The sequence below is a fragment of the Scomber scombrus genome, chromosome 6 (assembly GCF_963691925.1).
Source record: "Scomber scombrus chromosome 6, fScoSco1.1, whole genome shotgun sequence".
Classification (NCBI taxonomy): domain Eukaryota; kingdom Metazoa; phylum Chordata; class Actinopteri; order Scombriformes; family Scombridae; genus Scomber; species Scomber scombrus.
Genome location: NC_084975.1, coordinates 3,550,308 through 3,569,212, shown reverse-complemented (window position 1 = coordinate 3,569,212; position 18,905 = coordinate 3,550,308). Strand labels below are relative to the sequence as shown.

At 38.9% G+C, this 18,905-nt stretch overlaps 1 protein-coding gene across 1 annotated transcript; it reads left to right on the top strand.

Moving 5' to 3' along the window:
- The first annotated feature begins 596 nt into the window (after positions 1 to 596).
- glsl (glutaminase like) lies at positions 597 to 18,095 on the top strand. Its single transcript, XM_062420746.1, is given in 17 exon segments — positions 597 to 643; positions 2,883 to 2,983; positions 6,043 to 6,092; positions 6,389 to 6,485; positions 8,043 to 8,175; positions 8,276 to 8,342; positions 9,124 to 9,236; positions 10,104 to 10,233; positions 11,208 to 11,275; positions 12,612 to 12,738; positions 12,741 to 12,780; positions 15,322 to 15,380; positions 15,458 to 15,502; positions 15,601 to 15,659; positions 16,645 to 16,702; positions 16,775 to 16,825; positions 17,889 to 18,095. Coding segments are annotated over 17 exon segments (1,452 nt in total).
- The last annotated feature ends 810 nt before the right edge of the window (positions 18,096 to 18,905 follow it).

Below are 18,905 nucleotides of genomic sequence, written 5' to 3'. Positions count from 1 at the left end.
ATTCCAACTTTATGGGCAACATTATATATCTCACAATCGACTAAAAAATGACAAATTTGTGTCCTTCTACTGAGAAGTCTCTCCCGATCCTGCAGTATTCAGGCCTTTGCTGCACCTTTGATAGTTTCAGTGGCTTCTCATGTTTTCCTTCTTGTGCTTCGTGCCATAAGTTAATGTTATACTCTGTTTTTTTTTTTTTCTTCCTAAACTGTTGTTGTGTGTGTGGAAGCAGTGTGGGACCAGAGTGGCAAAGCTGGGAGTGTCTGCAGGCGCTGACTGGTTTCCCTCCTCTCTCCAAACCATCCCATTCATTAAAAAGAGTTTACAGCCTGCAGACATACTCACTGAGAGAGAGAGAGAGAGAGAGAGAGAGAGAGAGAGAGGAGAGAGAGAGAGAGAGAGAGAGAGAGAGAGAGAGATGAGAGAGAGAGAGAGAGAGAGAGAGAGAGAGAGAGAGAGAGAGAGAGAGAGAGAGAGAGAGAGAGAGAGAGAGAGAGAGAGAGAGAGAGAGAGCTGCTTCACTATAACCCTTCTCCCATCGTCTTACATGACAGCTTTCTCTACAACTAACTGGACTAAAACACCTGAAAGCTTCAATGGAGAAGAGTCCGAACCAGGAGGCAGAGGACGGCTCGTACCTGTGGTGAGGAAACTTTACGTGGTTTATCTTGTGTTTGGGACTCTGGTGTATTTCCCCTTAAACAATGTTTTCCATGTTGTGGAGCTGCCATAAAGCTGGAAGCAGTCCAGGTTTTACATTCTGGCTGTGTTGGTGAGAGAACAGGCTGAGACGTGGCAGAGTTTACTTACAGATGAACACAGACAGGAGAGGACGGATGCATGTCTCACCAAGTCAGACTCAGTGTTTCATGGCTCATCAACATAAATGAAATTAAATTAAATAAAGATTCAAACTAGCAGTAAAACAGTTCTTATCTTAGTGTGAGCACATTAATTCTCACTGGCAACCAAAAACACATCTTTATGGTTATTTATTATTCTGCAAAAACATTTATATAACTATAATTTTTTTAAGTTAATTTAATTTATGTGAAATCTTTAAATCTGCAGGAATAATAAACATGTGAAATGAACAAGAATCTCATATATTTGCATTGCTTTAATCTATAAATGTGGATGCAATAAGAGGAGATTATATGAAATGGAAGCTAAAGTCTGCTAATTAGTAGATGTATGTCAGAAAAATCATATAATAAGGAAAGTTTATTTGAGTGCAGATCAATGAAGATGATCAGAAAATGGCTGTAAATTAAATCAATGCAGATTTATTACTGTTGTTTATTTGCAACCCTGATAAGTTTAACATCTCATGAAATATTTATAATAATAATGGTGCTGCTTCAGTTATATATTAATGATCCTGATCAATGATATTTAGTCTAATCAGACAGAAAACAGATAGTTTGAAGAGTTTATGTGCTGCAGTCATTGATGATTATTATATTATATTAAAGGATTTGATTATTTTTTAATGATGCAATAAAATCAGTGGTGGATGGAATATTTCAGTAGAAGTGCTGCCACCGTTTAATGTCACTGCATTAAAGGACGAGTTCAATATTTTTCAAATAATGTGTCTTAACCCTTTGTAAGTCACATCAAGAAAGTGCTATTTAAAAAAAAATAATTTCTTTGCTTTTCCTTCCTCTTTGAGGCCATGACAACATAAAACATGGATTTTATTTCTTCATTGACCCTAAATGTGATGTTTTACAGACCTCTACAGACCTCATTCACACCTCATTTGTTCTAAACTTTTATAAAAACATGTTAGAGACTCATTCTGTTCATGTACAAGATGAAAAAAATGAAAGTCATCTTCAAAAATGTCTCCAGCAGGATCTCTGATGTCAGCAGTGATTTGTGTTATTCTTCATTTATACACTAAAGAACAACCTGTATCTATAGCAACCATAGAACAACCTGTATCTATAGCAACCATAGAACAACCTGTATCTATAGCAACCATAGAACAACCTGTATCTATAGCAACCATAGAACAACCTGTATCTATAGCAACCATAACACAACCTGTATCTATAGCAACCATATAACAACCTGTATCTATAGCAACCATAGAACAACCTGTATCTATAGCAACCATAGAACAACCTGTATCTATAGCAACCATAGAACAACCTGTATCTATAGCAACCATAGAACAATCTGATGGTCTGTCTGTGCATTACATACCTCATACAAGTAAAGATTGACCTAAAAGTTAAATGGGTTCAATAGATTTTGTTATTTTAACCAGATATCATGACACATAACATTTCACTGTGTTTTGATGTTTAATTGGCTAATTCATTAATCCAGATTAAATCATAATGTAGATAATCATTAATTCCAAGTAAAAGAGCATCATATTGTACAATACTTAATAACATTCAAGTCCCAGTAGCAGCAGTAGTTCTTATATTAGTCATTTACTTTTGCTATTTTCATATTTTCTGCAATTTGTTCTGAATGTTTTATGGTATTTTTCTTTTTTTTATTGTTATTTTCATCTGAATTCTTATGTTCAGCTTGTTTTTAACTTTATTTTAATTCAGCTGTCTCTGCATAAAAGGTACTAAGCTATACAAATAAAGTTAATTTAGTTGTTAATAGTAGCAGCAGAAGCAGCAGTGGTGGTAATAATAATTCATTTCGTACTGAACAATGTTTTTCTATTGCAGATTTAATGGGTTATAGTTTGCTTTTCAGTGGTTAAAAGTGGAATAATTGAGTGTTAAAGGCCTTTTTTTTGCAAAGTTAAATCTCTTTTATGTGTACAAACCTGCACTACCAAATAGCAGTTAATAAACTAAAGTGTATAAACTCAGTTTTTTAAAATCTCGTTCACGTTGTGTCTGCAGTTTCCAGAGGACTCCTTCTCTCAGACGCAAATGGAGGAAACGTTATGGCGGCCTGGACGGCAACAAACTCCTGGAGCCCAATAAAGACCCAGACATGAAAGGTCTGTGTGTGTGTGTGTGTGTGTGTGTGTGTGTGTGTGTGTGTGTGTGTGTGTGTGTGTGTGTGTGTGTGTGTGTGGTCTGCCATAGGCTACTTTTGGAGACAAATGTGCAGACTTTCAACCAGTTAATTGGGACAGCGTGTCGAATTGGGTACAAAAGCTGTGTACCTAACTGGGGAAAAGGCTGATATTTGGGTCAGTGGTTAAGGTTATGACTAGGTTAGGTTAAAGTTAGGTTAAAGTTAGGTTAAAGTTAGGTTAAGGTTAGGTTAAAGTTAGGTTAAGGTTAGGCAACTAGTGGTTACGGTTAGGTTAAGGTTAGGCAAGTAGTGGTTACGGTTAGGGAAAGTTTCCAGGAAATGAATGTAAGTCTATGTAATGTCCCCAAAAATGACCACAGTCTGATATATATATATGTGTGTGTGTGTGTGTGTGTGTGTGTGTGTGTGTGTGTGTGTGTGTGTGTGTGTGTGTGTGTGTGTGTGTGTGTGTGTGTGTGTGTGTGAAAACACCCTGTGATTAGTGGTCTGTGGAGCATCCTCCAGTGGGCGGAGTCTGCTGGTATCTAAATTAAATTCCTGCCCAGTCATCATCACGCAGGCTGCTGATTGGCTGCAGGGACGCTCCACTGACTCCACCTCGAGTCTATTTTTCTACCGTTATTTTCTCAAGACTGAGACAGAAACCAAACTAACCATCAGCAAACAAGCCCTGAACAAACCCAAACCACTGGTCTGAACTGACGCTCAGCTATTTCAACTATTTCTATTTTTATTTCTATATATTTACTGTATGATGTACAATCTGCAGCAAGCTGTGGTCGGCTTTAAATGGCCAATTAGTGGTTTTTAAGTTATTTTTTTATAATGAAATATTTTGCATTTCGGTCACAACAATGTAAGTGATGTTGTATATCATATTATATATTATATTATATTATAATGTTCTGTTGTCCCCAGTGTTGCCAGATTGGTCAGTTTCCTGCCCAACTGGTTGATAATGAATGTAACATGTTTGTTGAACAAAACAGGCAATTATATGACTTTTTCACTGTTTTGAGGCATTTTAGAGACCAAACCATTAATTGATTGATTGAAGAAATAACAGGCATATTAATTATAATAATAATAATTCAAGTAATCATTAATTTCAGCCCTACATTATTTCCTAAAGCCCAATTTAACATCTTGAAATGTCTTATTTTGTCAGACCAATGGCTTAAAAACACAGAAATATTCAATTTACTACCATATAAAACTAAGAGAATAATCCCATTCAACCCAAAAGTTGTTCTTATTAATAGTTTTTAACTCCCCTTTTAACCATTAGTTAAGTATTTATAAACCATGAATAGAAAGTGATACCCATAGTTCATTCCTTTACACCCCCCTGATATCTAGAAATCATATTATATATCATCTTATATTGGGTTTCCACATGTAATCTAATTCTAACGTAGTCCTTTCCTGACTATAAATGTTATGCATCAACAGAGATTTGTTGCTCCTCGGTCAGATTGTGGCTTTTTGTTTTGGTTGTTGGCTGGTTTTACTGGTCTGACTGGCGTTCTTTTGGTTGCGGGTTGATTTAAAGTTAGTTCTCGGCTTCTTCACAACGACACCACAAAACATCATTAAACAAGTGCATGAAAGCAGTGCTGGAAGAATTATTCAGGTCCTTTATTTAAGAAAAAGTATTAAAACAACAATGTTAAAATACTCCATTACAAGTAAAAGTACTGCATGAAAAAATTAAATCAACTTTAATAAGAGTACTGCAGTATTATGAGTGATGTAGTATGCAGTATTACAGTAAAAGTACTGCAGTATTATGAGTGATGTAGTATGCAGTATTACAGTAAAAGTACTGCAGTATTATGAGTGATGTAGTATGCAGTATTACAGTAAAAGTACTGCAGTATTATGAGTGATGTAGTATGCAGTATTACAGTAAAAGTACTGCAGTATTATGAGTGATGTAGTATGCAGTATTACAGTAAAAGTACTGCAGTATTATAGTGATGTAGTATGCAGTATTACAGTAAAAGTACTGCAGTATTATGAGTGATGTAGTATGCAGTATTACAGTAAAAGTACTGCAGTATTATGAGTGATGTAGTATGCAGTATTACAGTAAAAGTACTGCAGTATTATGAGTGATGTAGTATGCAGTATTACAGTAAAAGTACTGCAGTATTATAGTGATGTAGTATGCAGTATTACAGTAAAAGTACTGCAGTATTATGAGCAATGTAGTATGCAGTATTACAGTAAAAGTACTGCAGTATTATGAGCGATGTAGTATGCAGTATTACAGTAAAAGTACTGCAGTATTATGAGTGATGTAGTATGCAGTATTACAGTAAAAGTACTGCAGTATTATGAGCGATGTAGTATGCAGTATTACAGTAAAAGTACTGCAGTATTATGAGTGATGTAGTATGCAGTATTACAGTAAAAGTACTGCAGTATTATGAGTGATGTAGTATGCAGTATTACAGTAAAGTACTGCAGTATTATAGTGATGTAGTATGCAGTATTACAGTAAAAGTACTGCAGTATTATGAGTGATGTAGTATGCAGTATTACAGTAAAAGTACTGCAGTATTATGAGTGATGTAGTATGCAGTATTACAGTAAAAGTACTGCAGTATTATGAGTGATGTAGTATGCAGTATTACAGTAAAAGTAGTGGTTTGGTCCTCTGACTGATATATTATTATTATGACATCATTAGATTATTAATAGTGAAGCATCAGTGTTAGAGCAGCATGTTACTGTTGTAGCTGCTGGAGGTGGAGCTAGTTTACACTACTTTATATACAGTTAGCTAGTTTAGTCCAGTGGTTCCCAACCTAGGGGTGGGGCCCCTCCAAAGGGTCAGCAGATAAATGTGAGGGGTGGTGAGATGATTAATGGGAGAGGAAAGAAGAAAAAACTAAGTTCTGATACACAAATGTGTTTTTGACTGAGTGGACTCACCTGATCTGATCTATCAGCAGTAACTCAAACATTCACTGTTGATTAAAGTAACAACAGATTTTTTCTTTTCTCTGGCAGAGGATGGACGGATGACAGACGAGAGTCAACCGAGGAAAACGGAGAACCAGGTAGAGCTGCCTCAACATGTCTCACACACACATTATTGTGTTGTGAGGTCTGTTTTTCTAGATCAAAGAGGCTTATTGGTGTGTGTGTGTGTGTGTGTGTGTGTGTGTGTGTGTGTGTGTGTGTGTGTGTGTGTGTGTGTGTGTGTGTGTGTGTGTGTGTGTGTGTGTGTGTGTGTGTGTGTATAGAGTCAGAGAGGAACAAAAGCCTTTTCACTTTCTTTCCAAATATCTGAGAGGAATTTTGTCAGAATAAACATTAAAACAATAACACACTGTTTGTGTTGCTTGTTTCCAAGGATACGGCTCCACGTCCAGCTCCAAGGAGCCTGATCCAGAACCAGGTCCAGACTGGAGTCCAGAAGCCCGTCAGTCTCGTCAGTCCTGGATCCGCAGGTACAATTCAAGCTCCAGGTCCAGGAAACATTAAATTTATGATCTGTTCTCCTGAAGCGGCCACTAGAGGGCGCTGTCACCCAAAATGTAAATGATTAATCGAGTAGGCGATCGGCAACAATTTTAATGATAGTAAATATTTTTAAAAACAAACATTTCTTAGATTCAGCCTCTTAAATGTGATGATTTAATGCTCTTTGTTGAACATGATGGCAAACTCAATGCAAGTAGATGCAAATTTGCCTCAGTTGATGTGAAATTACACAAAAATGTGTCCATAGGAGATGAAAATGAAGGTTATAATTAAAGAAAAACCATGAATAATTAATGATTTTCCATCTTGTGGACATCATATTTACAGGGATCTTTTTTAATGGTATACATGCACACAAAAAGACACATTTTCTTTTAAAATTTCAACCTTTATTTAATATTCTTGGCAAACCATTGACCCTCATTTACGACGGTGCCGAGATTAAACACGAATAAACAAACAAATCACACAAAAACAAACAAGCAAATAAAGTGGAAACATACATAATCATCATAATCAGTTACAATTAAACAAAGCTGACATCACTCATACTACAGTAAAAGATAAAATAAGATAAGATAAGATAAAATAAGATAAGATAAGATAAGATAAGATGAGATGAGATAAAATAAGATAAGATAAGATAAGATAAAATAAGATAAAATAAAATAAAATAAAATAAGATAAGATAAAATAAGATAAAATAAAATAAAATAAAATAAGATAAGATAAAATAAGATAAAATAAAATAAAATAAAATAAGATAAGATAAAATAAGATAAGATAAGATAAGATAAAATAAGATAAAATAAGATAAAATAAGATAAAATAAGATAAAATAAAATAAAATAAAATAAGATAAGATAAAATAAGATAAGATAAGATAAGATAAAATAAGATAAAATAAAATAAAATAAAATAAAATAAAATAAAATAAGATAAGATAAGATAAGATAAAATAAGATAAAATAAAATAAAATAAAATAAAATAAGATAAAATAAGATAAAATAAGATAAGATAAGATAAGATAAGATAAAATAAGATAAAATAAAATAAAATAAAATAAAATAAAATAAAATAAAATAAAATAAAATAAAATAAAATAAAATAAAATAAAATAAAATAAAATAAGATAAGATAAGATAAGATATTCCTTTATTTGTCCCACAGTGGGGAAAATTACATTATTGCAGCAGCAAAGTGGACAATAAAATAAAAGTGTCAATAAAAAAAGAATAAAGAACAAAAAATAATAAGTAAGCACAAAAGCAATAAAAACAATAGAAGTAAAAAATATAGTAAAAATAGAAACATAATGTAGAGTAAGAGTAATGTTGTGTTGTCAGAATGATAATATACCTGAGTCTGATACTGATATTGCACTGATTTTGCACAGTTGAACTTAAAGTAATACTACATCTGAAACACTGATATTCCACAGTAGTGTACATTGAAAAGTGCAGTTTGTTAGTATAATAATATATATATGACAGCTGATAATAAAGTGTCCCTGTGTGTCCAGTGCTTCCAGTGTCGGTCAGTAACGGCTGCCTGAAGTCTCCTCTCCCTCAGGCGGTGGTCCAGCCGGAGGACAGAGGTTTCCCCTCCGCTCATCCCTGGTTCTCCTCCCAGCCGAGCCCGTCCAAACGCAGGGCGTAAGTCCTCAGATTCACCCTTTACTGTAATATATAGCTTCTACTATCAGATCAGCTGAACCCAGCGTCCTGACTCATGGACTCCTTGTGATTGTTTCAGAGCTGCTGACGTGCTGTTTGACAGCTTCGCCTCAGATGGAAGAATCAACGTCAATCAGTTCTTTGAGGTATTTTCACACAAAGATAAACTCACTTCAAACGTCACTCTTTGCTCTTATACGTGTTTATGATGTGATTTCATAACTTATGGTGTTCAAAATAAAGTTAAATGTTTGAAAGGAAAGGAGGTTGTAAGGCATACATTAATTTAGGATTAAACCCATTTTGGATCAATATAGCACCAATACAACATTGGATTAATCTGCAAGCTTCAGCTAAAAACAGCCACAAATGTGTTGTTTCTTTATACAAAATGATGTTTATATGATATTCAAAAGACACACAAGTTATTGACACTAAATAACATGTAAGTTTAAAAAGCATAGAGTAGATTTGAAAGCTTTAATTTACACCAATTACCAAAAATAGGTCAATGGAGTGACTTTCTTTCTTTCTTTAACCCAATATTGTAACTGTGCTATATTTACCTCTCATTATCTTGTGAATGATCTATATGAGACTTATACTTTAGCTTTTCCGGTAATACCAAATACATACTGTATATCAGACAGAATTTTCAGAAAATATGCATACAACCATGCATTAGATATATTTCCATTTTAGTGAATGGAGCAGATATAAAAAACAAGAGTTTAGGATTTTAATTCAGAGGATGCTTCATAAAGCTTCAATGAAATGTTTACAATTTACAGGAAGCTGCAGTGTTCAATACATTTCTTTAATATAAAGACAAAAAAGTACTCTGTTGGGTTATTATATTCAGTATTTATACGTGATTTGTGGAGTTTGTTTGTGATTTTAGGAACAGTGGTTTGTTTCCTGTTTCAGGCCATCTGGAGCTCCGGCCTGCACAGATCGGACCCTCGGCTCAGAGAGTGTTTCTTCCACCTGAGGAAGCTGCAGGATGCCGAAGGAACAGTGGACAGAAACACCTTTCACAGGTTCTTACTTTCACTGAGCCGCTCAGTGTCTGGTTCAGTTTAGGTTTAACGAATCATGGAGAAAGTTATCAGTATGACTGATTCAGAGACATCTTTAACTTATTACCTAATGATTCATTAATGTAATTTATCTCCAGTGGTCCTTCCTTCCTTCCTTCCTTCCTTCTGTCTGTCCTTCCTCCTTCCTCTCTCTTTCTTTCCTTCCTCTCTCTTTCCTCCCTTCCTTCCTCCATCCCCCTTTCTTCCTTCCTTCTGTCCTTCCTTCCTCCCTCCCTCCTTCTTTCCTTCCCTCCTTCCTTCCTTCCTTCCTCCCTTCTTTCCTTCCCTCCTTCCTTCCTTCCCTTCCGCTCTTCCTTCTTCCCTCTGTCCTTCTTTCCTTCCTTCCTCCCTTCCTCTTTTCTTTTCTCCCTTTCTCCCTCCCTCCTACCTTCCTTCCTCCCTTCTTTCCTCCATCCATCCTTCCTTCCTTCCTCCCTTCCTTACTCCCTCCTTTCCTTCCTTCTTTCTCCCTTCCTTTCTTCCTCCCTCCCTCCTCCTTCCCTCCTTCCTTCCCTCCTTCCTTCCTTCCTCCCTCCCTCCCTTCCTTCCTTCCTTCCTTGCTTCCTTCCTTCCTTCCTTCCTTCCTTCTTCCTTCTTCCTTCTTCCTCCCTTCTTCCTCCCTTCTTCCTCCCTTCCTTTCTTGAACCCGAGGACAACAGGAGGGTTAAGTAAAAGTACAAGCAGCAACATGTATTTAAAGTATCAAAATAAAAGTCTGTTCGAAGTCCATTGTGGACTTTTTCTCTAATCTTTGACTTTTGGGTTAGGGTTAACCTAATTGGATCATTTGGCTTTAGTTTTGATTCTGATGTATTTTTCCTGCCTCAGGTGCGTCACCGGATTCGTCTCCCTCATCCTGAAAGCTCTGCAGGGTCGATTCGTCATCCCAGATTTTTCCACTTTTACTGAAGAGACACAGAAGTTGTTTTCGAGGTGTCGTCAGCTGTCGTCTGTCCAGGTGGGTTCTGCTCTGACGCTCTAACTCACAGTCCTGGGAGATTATGGGACCAGTTCCCAAACCCAAAAGTTAGACTGGTGGACTTTAGTCAAGAAGGTTTTTGGTAGAAATCTAAAATAAAAAAGGTAAAGACAGAAATTGGCAGGACACCCTAACTACCTTAATATCTGTTTAATGGGCGCCTTTTTATTAAGGCACCAAACTGCCAAGTTACTGGGACATTAGTCTGTATTTATGGGTTTATATCAGGCGGGGAGTTCTGGTCCTCTGAAATGAGGCCAACGCAGAAGTAACTTAAAACTGCATTCTACCAAAAGGCCACCAGGGGGCGACCGTTTTGGTGTCAAAAGGACTTCCGTCTCTATACAAGTCAATGGAGAATTCACCAACTTCTCACTTGATTTCTAACCTCAGTAAACGTTTATGGTCTCAATCGCTAGTTTAAAGCCTTCTTCAATGCAGTATGATGTTCATTTGGGACATTTTGGCCTCCCTGATTTTATATGTGACGATAAAGCAGGGTATGCATTAGGGCGTGGCTACGTCGTGATTGACAGGTTGATTGGTTCACAGGTTCAGGAGGGCGCCTCTTGCTCCTCCTGATGCCCATATAAGGAGAATCTGTGTTTTTATTTTTACCCAGCATGCACCGGAAATGGCACCGGAAATGTTCAAGATGGCGCTGCTCAGATCTGAAACTATTCGCTTCCAAGCAGCAATCAGTGACATCACGGATGTTACGTCCATTTTATATACAGTCTATGGTTTATATAAGTGTGATGATAGTTCTGAAATATTTAAATATCACAACACTCAAAATGTTTAGTGTTGAATAAAAGTTGTGACTGTTTTTATTGACTATAATAACCATCTCTAGTTTAATTTCTGTTGCTGCCAGTGAATAAAACCTTGCCTTATATAGAGGATAAACTCACTATAATGACCTTTTCACTGTTTTATGTTTGTCCATTCAGGAGAAGGAAAAGGAGAGCATGGACAGCACGAAATGGGGCGTCTCCATCTGCACAGTGGACGGGCAAAGGTACGTCTATGTCTTTATAAAAGTCATCTTCATGGTCATTTAGCCGATTGAGTTTAGATTAATTAACTGTCAGAGTAGACAACATATTACTGAGCAAGCTGCAAATGCAAATGTACATGAAACCAACAGTTTTCTATTGTTTGAGCTTTGACTGCCGATATCTTAATGACATTATCTCGTAGTGTCGTCTGCAATGGTTTAACCCTCCTGTCAGCCTCCCGGGTCAAATTGACCCCATCTCTTTTGACTGTTCCTCCTTTCCTTCCTTCCTTCTTTCCTTAATTTTTCCTTCGTTCTTCCCCTCCTTCCCTCTTTCTTTGCTCCCTTCCTCCCTCTCTCACCTCCCTCCCTCCCTTCCTTGCTTCTTACTCCTTTCCTCCTTTCCTTCTCTCCTTACTTCCTTCCTCTTGTCCTTCCGCCCTCCCTCCTTACTCTTTTCCTTCCTTCCTTTCTTCTTTCTTTCTTCCTTCCTTCCTTCCTTCCTTCCTTCCTTCCTTCCTTCCTTCCTTCCTTCCTTCCTTCCTTCCTCATTCCTTCCTTCCTTCTTTCCTCCCATACTCCTTTCCTTCCTTCCCTCCTTCCTCCCTCCTTACTCCTTTACTTCCTTCCTCATTCCTTCCTTCCTTCTTTCCTCCCTTTTTTCCTTCCTTCCTCATTCCTTCCTTCCTCCCTCCTTTCCTTACTCCTTTCCTTCCTTCCTTCCTTCCTCCCTCCTTCCTCCTTTACTTCCTTCCTCTTTTCCTTCCGCCCTCCCTCCTTACTCCATTCCTTCCTTCCTTTCTTCCTTCTCCCTTCCATCCTTCCTTCCTTCCTTCCTTCCTTCCTTCCTTCCTTCCTTCCTCTTCCCTTCCTCCTGTCCTTCCTTGACCTGAGGACAACAGGAGGGTAAACTGTTTATCTCCTAATATTCATGCAACAGTAATTGATAGAAACAATCATTCACAACTTTTTCTTTGGCTGTTTTTCTGGACATTTAGATAGATAGATAGATAGATAGATAGATAGATAGATAGATAGATAGATAGATAGATAGATAGATAGATAGATAGATAGATAGATAGATAGATAGATAGATAGATAGATAGATAGATAGATAGATAGATAGATAGATAGATATATAGATTTATATATAGATAGATAGATAGATAGATAGATAGATAGATAGATAGATAGATAGATAGATAGATAGATAGATAGATAGATAGATAGATAGATAGATAGATAGATAGATAGATAGATAGATAGATAGATAGATAGATAGATAGATAGATAGATAGATAGATAGATACTTTATTCATTATTGGACATTTACAACAACTCTCTGTCTTTCTGTCAGACTGTCTCTGGGCGACTGGGCCGGCTCTCTGGTTCTGGGCGAGGTGTCATGGCCGCTGGTGTACGGTGTGGCGGTGGACCTGCTGGGCTCCGACCTCGTCCACAGATACGTCGGCGTGGAGGAATACAATACTCCAGACACGACTCTCCGTTCACACTCACTAAAACAGGTCCAGGAACAGCTTCTCTTTATAAAAAGCTTTTCTTTTTAACACCACAAAACCTGCAGTCAATGGGCCCATACCGAGTGATGTAAGGGAATTTATGGCATTATAAATATTCTCTTTAGTAAATTAGATAAATTAGATTGGTACCAAAGTGAATATCTGCCATATGAATCATGAAAAGGTTGGAAACTTGTTCCACAGGGCATTTTCTGCAGGTATCTGTCCAGTATCATGTAATGTTGCAGCTGACAGTGTAACATCACCTACTGTAGGCTGTAATATTGAAGGTTCAAGCTTCAAGGTATCTTTTATTATCCCTTGGGGGGATGCAATTTCCTCTGTCACATGACTACCTCTGATATTATTCATGGAGCACTTTACTTTAGAAAGATGTTTTTTGGTGTTTTTTGACTTCATATCAAAGCATTCCCTCTTTTATTTCTGTCAGGGTAGAGAGCAACTTTTTCCAATAGTTATATCTTCTCTAATATGATGCTGGCACTGATAAAAAATGTCAGACAGCAGCAGAAGCAGGACTTTTGTGAATGAAACTGACCCACAAATGGAGCCAAACAGCTCTTCTTATATGGACATTTTAGAGGTGTTGTTACGTCCCGAATAAAAATGCAGGGGATGAAGGGAGTAAGAGTGATGTTACCCAGGGGAAGATAAAAACAAGGTAAATGGAGTTAGATTAACACAAAATTAGGTTTTTATTCAAACAAATAAATAAGGTCACAATAATGCCAAAAGAAAATTGGTTTCTCAAAAAAGTAGAAAAGGTGTAGCCAATAAAACTGATTAACTAGATAATAAAACAAACAAAGGTAACAAAATACGACAATAGGAACTAATCAGATTCACCCCGCCAGAAACAGAAAACAACAGCTGGTGATTATACTAGTGATGAAATCCCAACAGTGTTCACCTTGCAGAACTTTTACATATAAATGAACTTCTATTACATTCAAGCCCTTACCAAATGAGTTCACACAATGATGATTTAGCCAATCACTGCTATGTAAATCTCTCTGTGTTTAGATGGTGAAATAAATCATTTCCCATTTATTCATCCATTGTTTTAACAGCCACAACAGTAGTGACAGAGTATGCTACTGCAGAGCCTTTGATCTAAGCATAGTGTCAACAGTGTTTATGTAATTACTCTCTCTGCCACAAGGGGAGACAGAAAGTCCTGCACTCCAGCTTCACTACTAAGGACCACACCAACAACATGATGAGCTTAACCTTTGTGTCGTCCTCCCGGGTCAAATTGACCCCGTCTGTTTTGACTGTTCCGTCTTTCCTTCCTTCCGTCTGTCCTTCCTCCCTCCTTCCTTCTCTCCTTCTTTCCTTCCTCCACCCACTTTCTTCCTTTCTTCCTTCCTCCCTTCCTCCCTCCTTCTTTATGTCCCTCCTTCTTTCTGTCTTTCTTTCCTCGCCATTACCTTCCTTCTTTCCTCTGTCCTGCTTTCCTTCCTTCCTCCCTTCCTCTTTTCCTTTCTCCCTCCCTCTCTCCTTCCTTCTTTCCTCCCTTCCTTCCTCCCTCCTTTCCTTCCTTCCTTCTTCCCTTGCATCCTTCCTTCCTCCCTCCCTTTCTTCCCATCTTTCCTTCTTCCTGCCTTCCTTCCTCCCTCCTTTCCTTCCTTCCTTCCTTCCTTCCTTCCTTCCTTCCTTCCTTCCTTCCTTCCTTCCTTCCTTCCTTCCTTCCTTCCTTCCTTCCTTCCTTCCTTCCTCCCTCCTTTCCTTCCTTCCTTCCTTCCTTCCTTCCTTCCTTCCTTCCTCCCTCCTTTCCTTCCTTCTTCCTCCCTTGCATCATTCCTTCCTCCCTCCCTTTCTTCCCATCTTTCCTTCTTCCTGCCTTCCTTCCTCCCTCCTTTCCTTGCTTCTTCCTGCCTTCCATCCTTCCATCCTTCCTTCCTCCGTTCCTTCCTTCCTTCCTTCCTTCCTTCCTTCCTTCCTTCCTTCCTTCCTTCCTTCCTTCCTTCCTTCCTTCCTTCCTCCCTCCGTTCCTTCCTTCCTTCCTTCCTTCCTTCCTTCCTTCCTTCCTTCTTCCTCCCTTCCTTCCTTGACTCGAGGACAACAGGAGGGTTAAATGATGATGATGAGCATGGTTCTTCCGCTTGCTGACTGCATTGTGGGGAGGTTTATAGAAAGTGTGCAGCAGACACAGGAGGGGGGGGGGGCGCAGAATACAAGAGCGGAAGGGGAGGAGAGGGGTAGGTGGTATTTATAAGAATGGCTGGAGGCAGAGCAGCTGTGTTGTGGTTTGGTCCTGAAACTTCTATGAATGAGCCTCACTTTAAGAGAATTGTTAGAGCACTTATATGAACAAAACCTCACAGAAGAAGTCAAAGTTTAGGAGAAGAAAATGGATCTTGCATTAGACCAATTGCACCCACTTTGCATTTGATACTTTTGATATGATGATTATATTAAAGTCACAAAAAAGAACACATGCAAAAATGTCCAAAACTGCTCGTGCAAGTACCTGCTTCCTCTTGACCTCTGACCTTTCTTTGTTTGATCTCTCTCCGTTTGCAGGAATTCCTCACAGCCCGCTCACTGAGACAGGAGCCATCGTCACCACGTCTTTATTGCAGGTAACTCACTCCTCCATCCTTCCCACCTGTTCACAGTGATGTCCTTTCCTGTGATGCTGTGTGTTGTGTATCTGCAGCTGGCGGGGAGGCTGTGTGCAGAGGAAGAGGAGAAGTACGACTCGGTAAGTGATGCAGACGACGACGGGTCGAATCTTCAAACGTCTTCCCTCCTTGGGGAGAGAGAGAGTTTGAGTTTTTTGTTGGTTTGTTTGTGCCGCAGGTGTTGAACGTCATCCGGAGACTCTGCAACAAGGAGCATGCCAACTTAAACTGCACCAGGTACGAATACTGCAGTACTGAGATAGAAGAGTGATCATGTGTAGGAGTAGTAATGCTCTTATATACTGGTAAGAGAAGTAATATTAAATGATGTAGTGCAGGATTTGGCAATTTGAACATGAGCAGAGGAAGGAGGAAACATGAACTTCAAACAAAACAAACATAAAAAAAATATCATTAATAATCAAAAAGGAATTAAAGAGTAAATTTACCCAAAGAAAGTTGTAATGTTTTGGGTTTATATTGCAGTTTATACCAGTTATCCTGTTATATTGTATCTGTGGATATAACTGGGGTGGTCTGGACTATAATACAAGAGGTAGTAGCATAGTGGATACTGGTTCTAGTATGAGTACTACAATTAGTGCAATATCCCCTCATAATTAGTCTCTATACATAATTGATGAACCTCAAAACATTCATGTATACATCATCAGTCATTGATAAATTGGTGATTAATCCTTAATGAAGCTTTCAGCAAGCAGAGAGATTGTTTGCTTCAGTTTTTAGGCTTTTTGTTGTTTACAATCACACTATTAATTGGTCCAATGTTAATTAACACAGGAGAACATAACAATTTCAATTAATTATATTAAATGTGAATAAACAGCTATTTTAAATGGTGTTGTTGGAATTTTTTAAATAAATATGAGTCAAAAACTAAACAAAAATGTGTCTCAGCTGCACAAAAAAGTTGAAATATTTCCATATTCAGTTTTTAAAGGTGTTTTTTTCCCTCTCGAATATAAAACTGGGTCAAATTAGAGCCTGAACAGTATGTAAGGATTAAAAGAAACGCAGTGCAGGATTTGACAGTTTGAACTTTAGCAGGGGAAGGAGGAAGGGGCCGCTAGAAGGTCCTCCACAGTACAAAAAACAAATAGACATGAGCTTTAGATGAAACAAACATAAAAAGAGAATTAACAATCAAAAAGGATGATGGGCAAACTGAGTTTTATTGTTGTGTGATCTTCAGTTATCAGAGCAGCAGGAAGGCCAGCGTCAGACTCCACGCTCTGTCTTTCTACCTGCAGGAGAAGAAGGTAAAGATGCTTTAAATGTTTAAATTCTCACTCTGCTCCTCCTCTTTTTAACCAAAGTCTATTATGTTGCAGTGTTTTCCAGAGAAGACGGACATCAACGCTGCTTTGGATCTGATGCTGCAGGTAAGACTTACATCCCAGCAGGTAAAGACATGCACTGCAGCAGCTTGTTGTCATGACCTCTGACTCATAAAAATAGTTTAAAGCACCAATAACTACAAGACAGGTGTTGTTGGATCTGAGTCAGGGGTCAATTTGTGCAGCGTCGGTCATCTTTGTGCAAACATGACACTTACAGAAACACAACAGATGTTTAAAAACCTGGACAAGTAAACCAAAGTGGCAACATCTGCATGGAGAGACAACACTTAGAGGGAAAAGAGGAAATGTGTTTAAAGTGACTGGACGGAAATGAGCTGCAGTATAAAAACCCAAAACACAATAAAGCATCCCATAATTATGGTAACTTGCATAAATGTGTTGTCATGTTATTGTTAAGTGCCACTACTGCACTACATACTTTTTTAGACAAAGTTAATAAGGACAGAGGACAGAAGGAAGGGAGGGAAGGGAGGAAGGTAGGGGGGAAGGAAGGGAAGGAGAAGGAGAAGGAAGGAGGGAGGGAGGGAGGAAGGAAGATGGAAGGAAGGAAGGAAGGAAAGGAGGGAGGAAAGGAAAGAAGGAAGGAAGGAGGAAAGAAGGTAGGAAGGAAGGTAGGAGGGAGGGAGGGAGGGAGGGACGGAGGGAGAGATGGAGGAAGGAAAGAAGGACAGAGGACAGAATGAAGGGAGGGAAGGGAGGAAGGAAAAGAGGAAGGAAGAAGGACAGAGGACAGAAGGAAGGGAGGGAAGGGAGGAAGGTAGGGGGAAGGAAAGAAAGAGAAGGAGAGAAGGAGGAAAGAAGGAAGGGAGGAAGGAAAGAAGGAATGAAGGAAGGAAGGAAGGAGGGAAGAAAGGAAGGAGGGAAGGAAAGAGGAAGGAGGGAGGAAGGAAGGACAGAAGGAAGGAAGAAAGGGGGATGGAGGAAAGAAAGAAGGGAGGGAGGAAGGAAAGAAGGGAGGGAGGAAGGAAAGAAGGGAGGAGGAAGGAAGGAAGGAAGGAACAGTCAAAACAGACGACACAAAGGTTAAAATGACTGTATTAGACTTTGCAGTGTTTCTACTCATGTGTCTCTACTGTCTCACCAGTGCTCCTCAACAGAAGTCACCTGTGAGTCAGGAGCCGCCATGGCTGCATCGTTAGCCAATGGAGGCCTCTGCCCGCTGTCAGGTGACCAGGTGCTGTCGCCGGCGACGACACGGAGCATGCTGTCAATGATGCAGGTGGCTGGGATGAAGGATTACTCCACAACCTTCCACTACAAGGTCTGCTCTCCATCCAGAAGCTGCTTATAGATGAATTATTTTACTTAACCCTCCCGTCGTCCTCCCGGGTCAAATTGACCCCTTCTCTTTTGACTGTTCCTTCTTTCCTTAATTTTTCCTTCGTTCTTTCCCTCCTTCCCTCTTTCTTTGCTCCCTTCTTCCATCTCTCCCTCCCTTCCTTCCTTCCTTCCTTCCTCATTACTCCTTTCCTTCCTTCCTTCTCTCCTTGCTTCCTTCCTCTTTTCCTTCCGCCCTCCCTCCTTACTCTTTTCCTTCCTTCCTTCCTTCCTTCCTTCCTTCCTTCCTTCCTTCCTTCCTTCCTTCCTTCCTTCCTTCCTTCCTTCCTTTCTTCTTTCCTTCCTTATTCCTTCCTTCCTTCTTTCCTCCCTTACTCCTTTCCTTCCTTCCTTCCTTTCTTCTTTCCTCATTCCTTCCTTCCTTCCTTCTTCCTTCCTTCCTTCCTTCCTTCCTTCCTTCCTTCCTTCCTTCCTTCCTTCCTTCTTTCCTCCCTTACTCCTTTCCTTCTTCCTTCCTTCCTTCCTTCCTTCCTTCCTTCCTTACTTCCTTCCTTCCTTGACCTGAGGACAACAAGAGGGTTAATACAGACAAATTTGGGATTAGTTGGACCTGATAAGTATAAAAACTAAGCATTATCTTTGAACAGGAAGTAGTTTTTGAATAAAATAATGTCCTCATGGGGACAATGTGTTTATTTTACTGTATAACATCCCTCTTTATTTCCTTCCTCTCTCTTTCCTCCCTCCATCCCCTTTTCTTCCTGCCGTCTGTCCTTCCTTCTTCCCTCCTTCCCTCCTTCTTTCCTTCCCTCCTTCCTTCCTT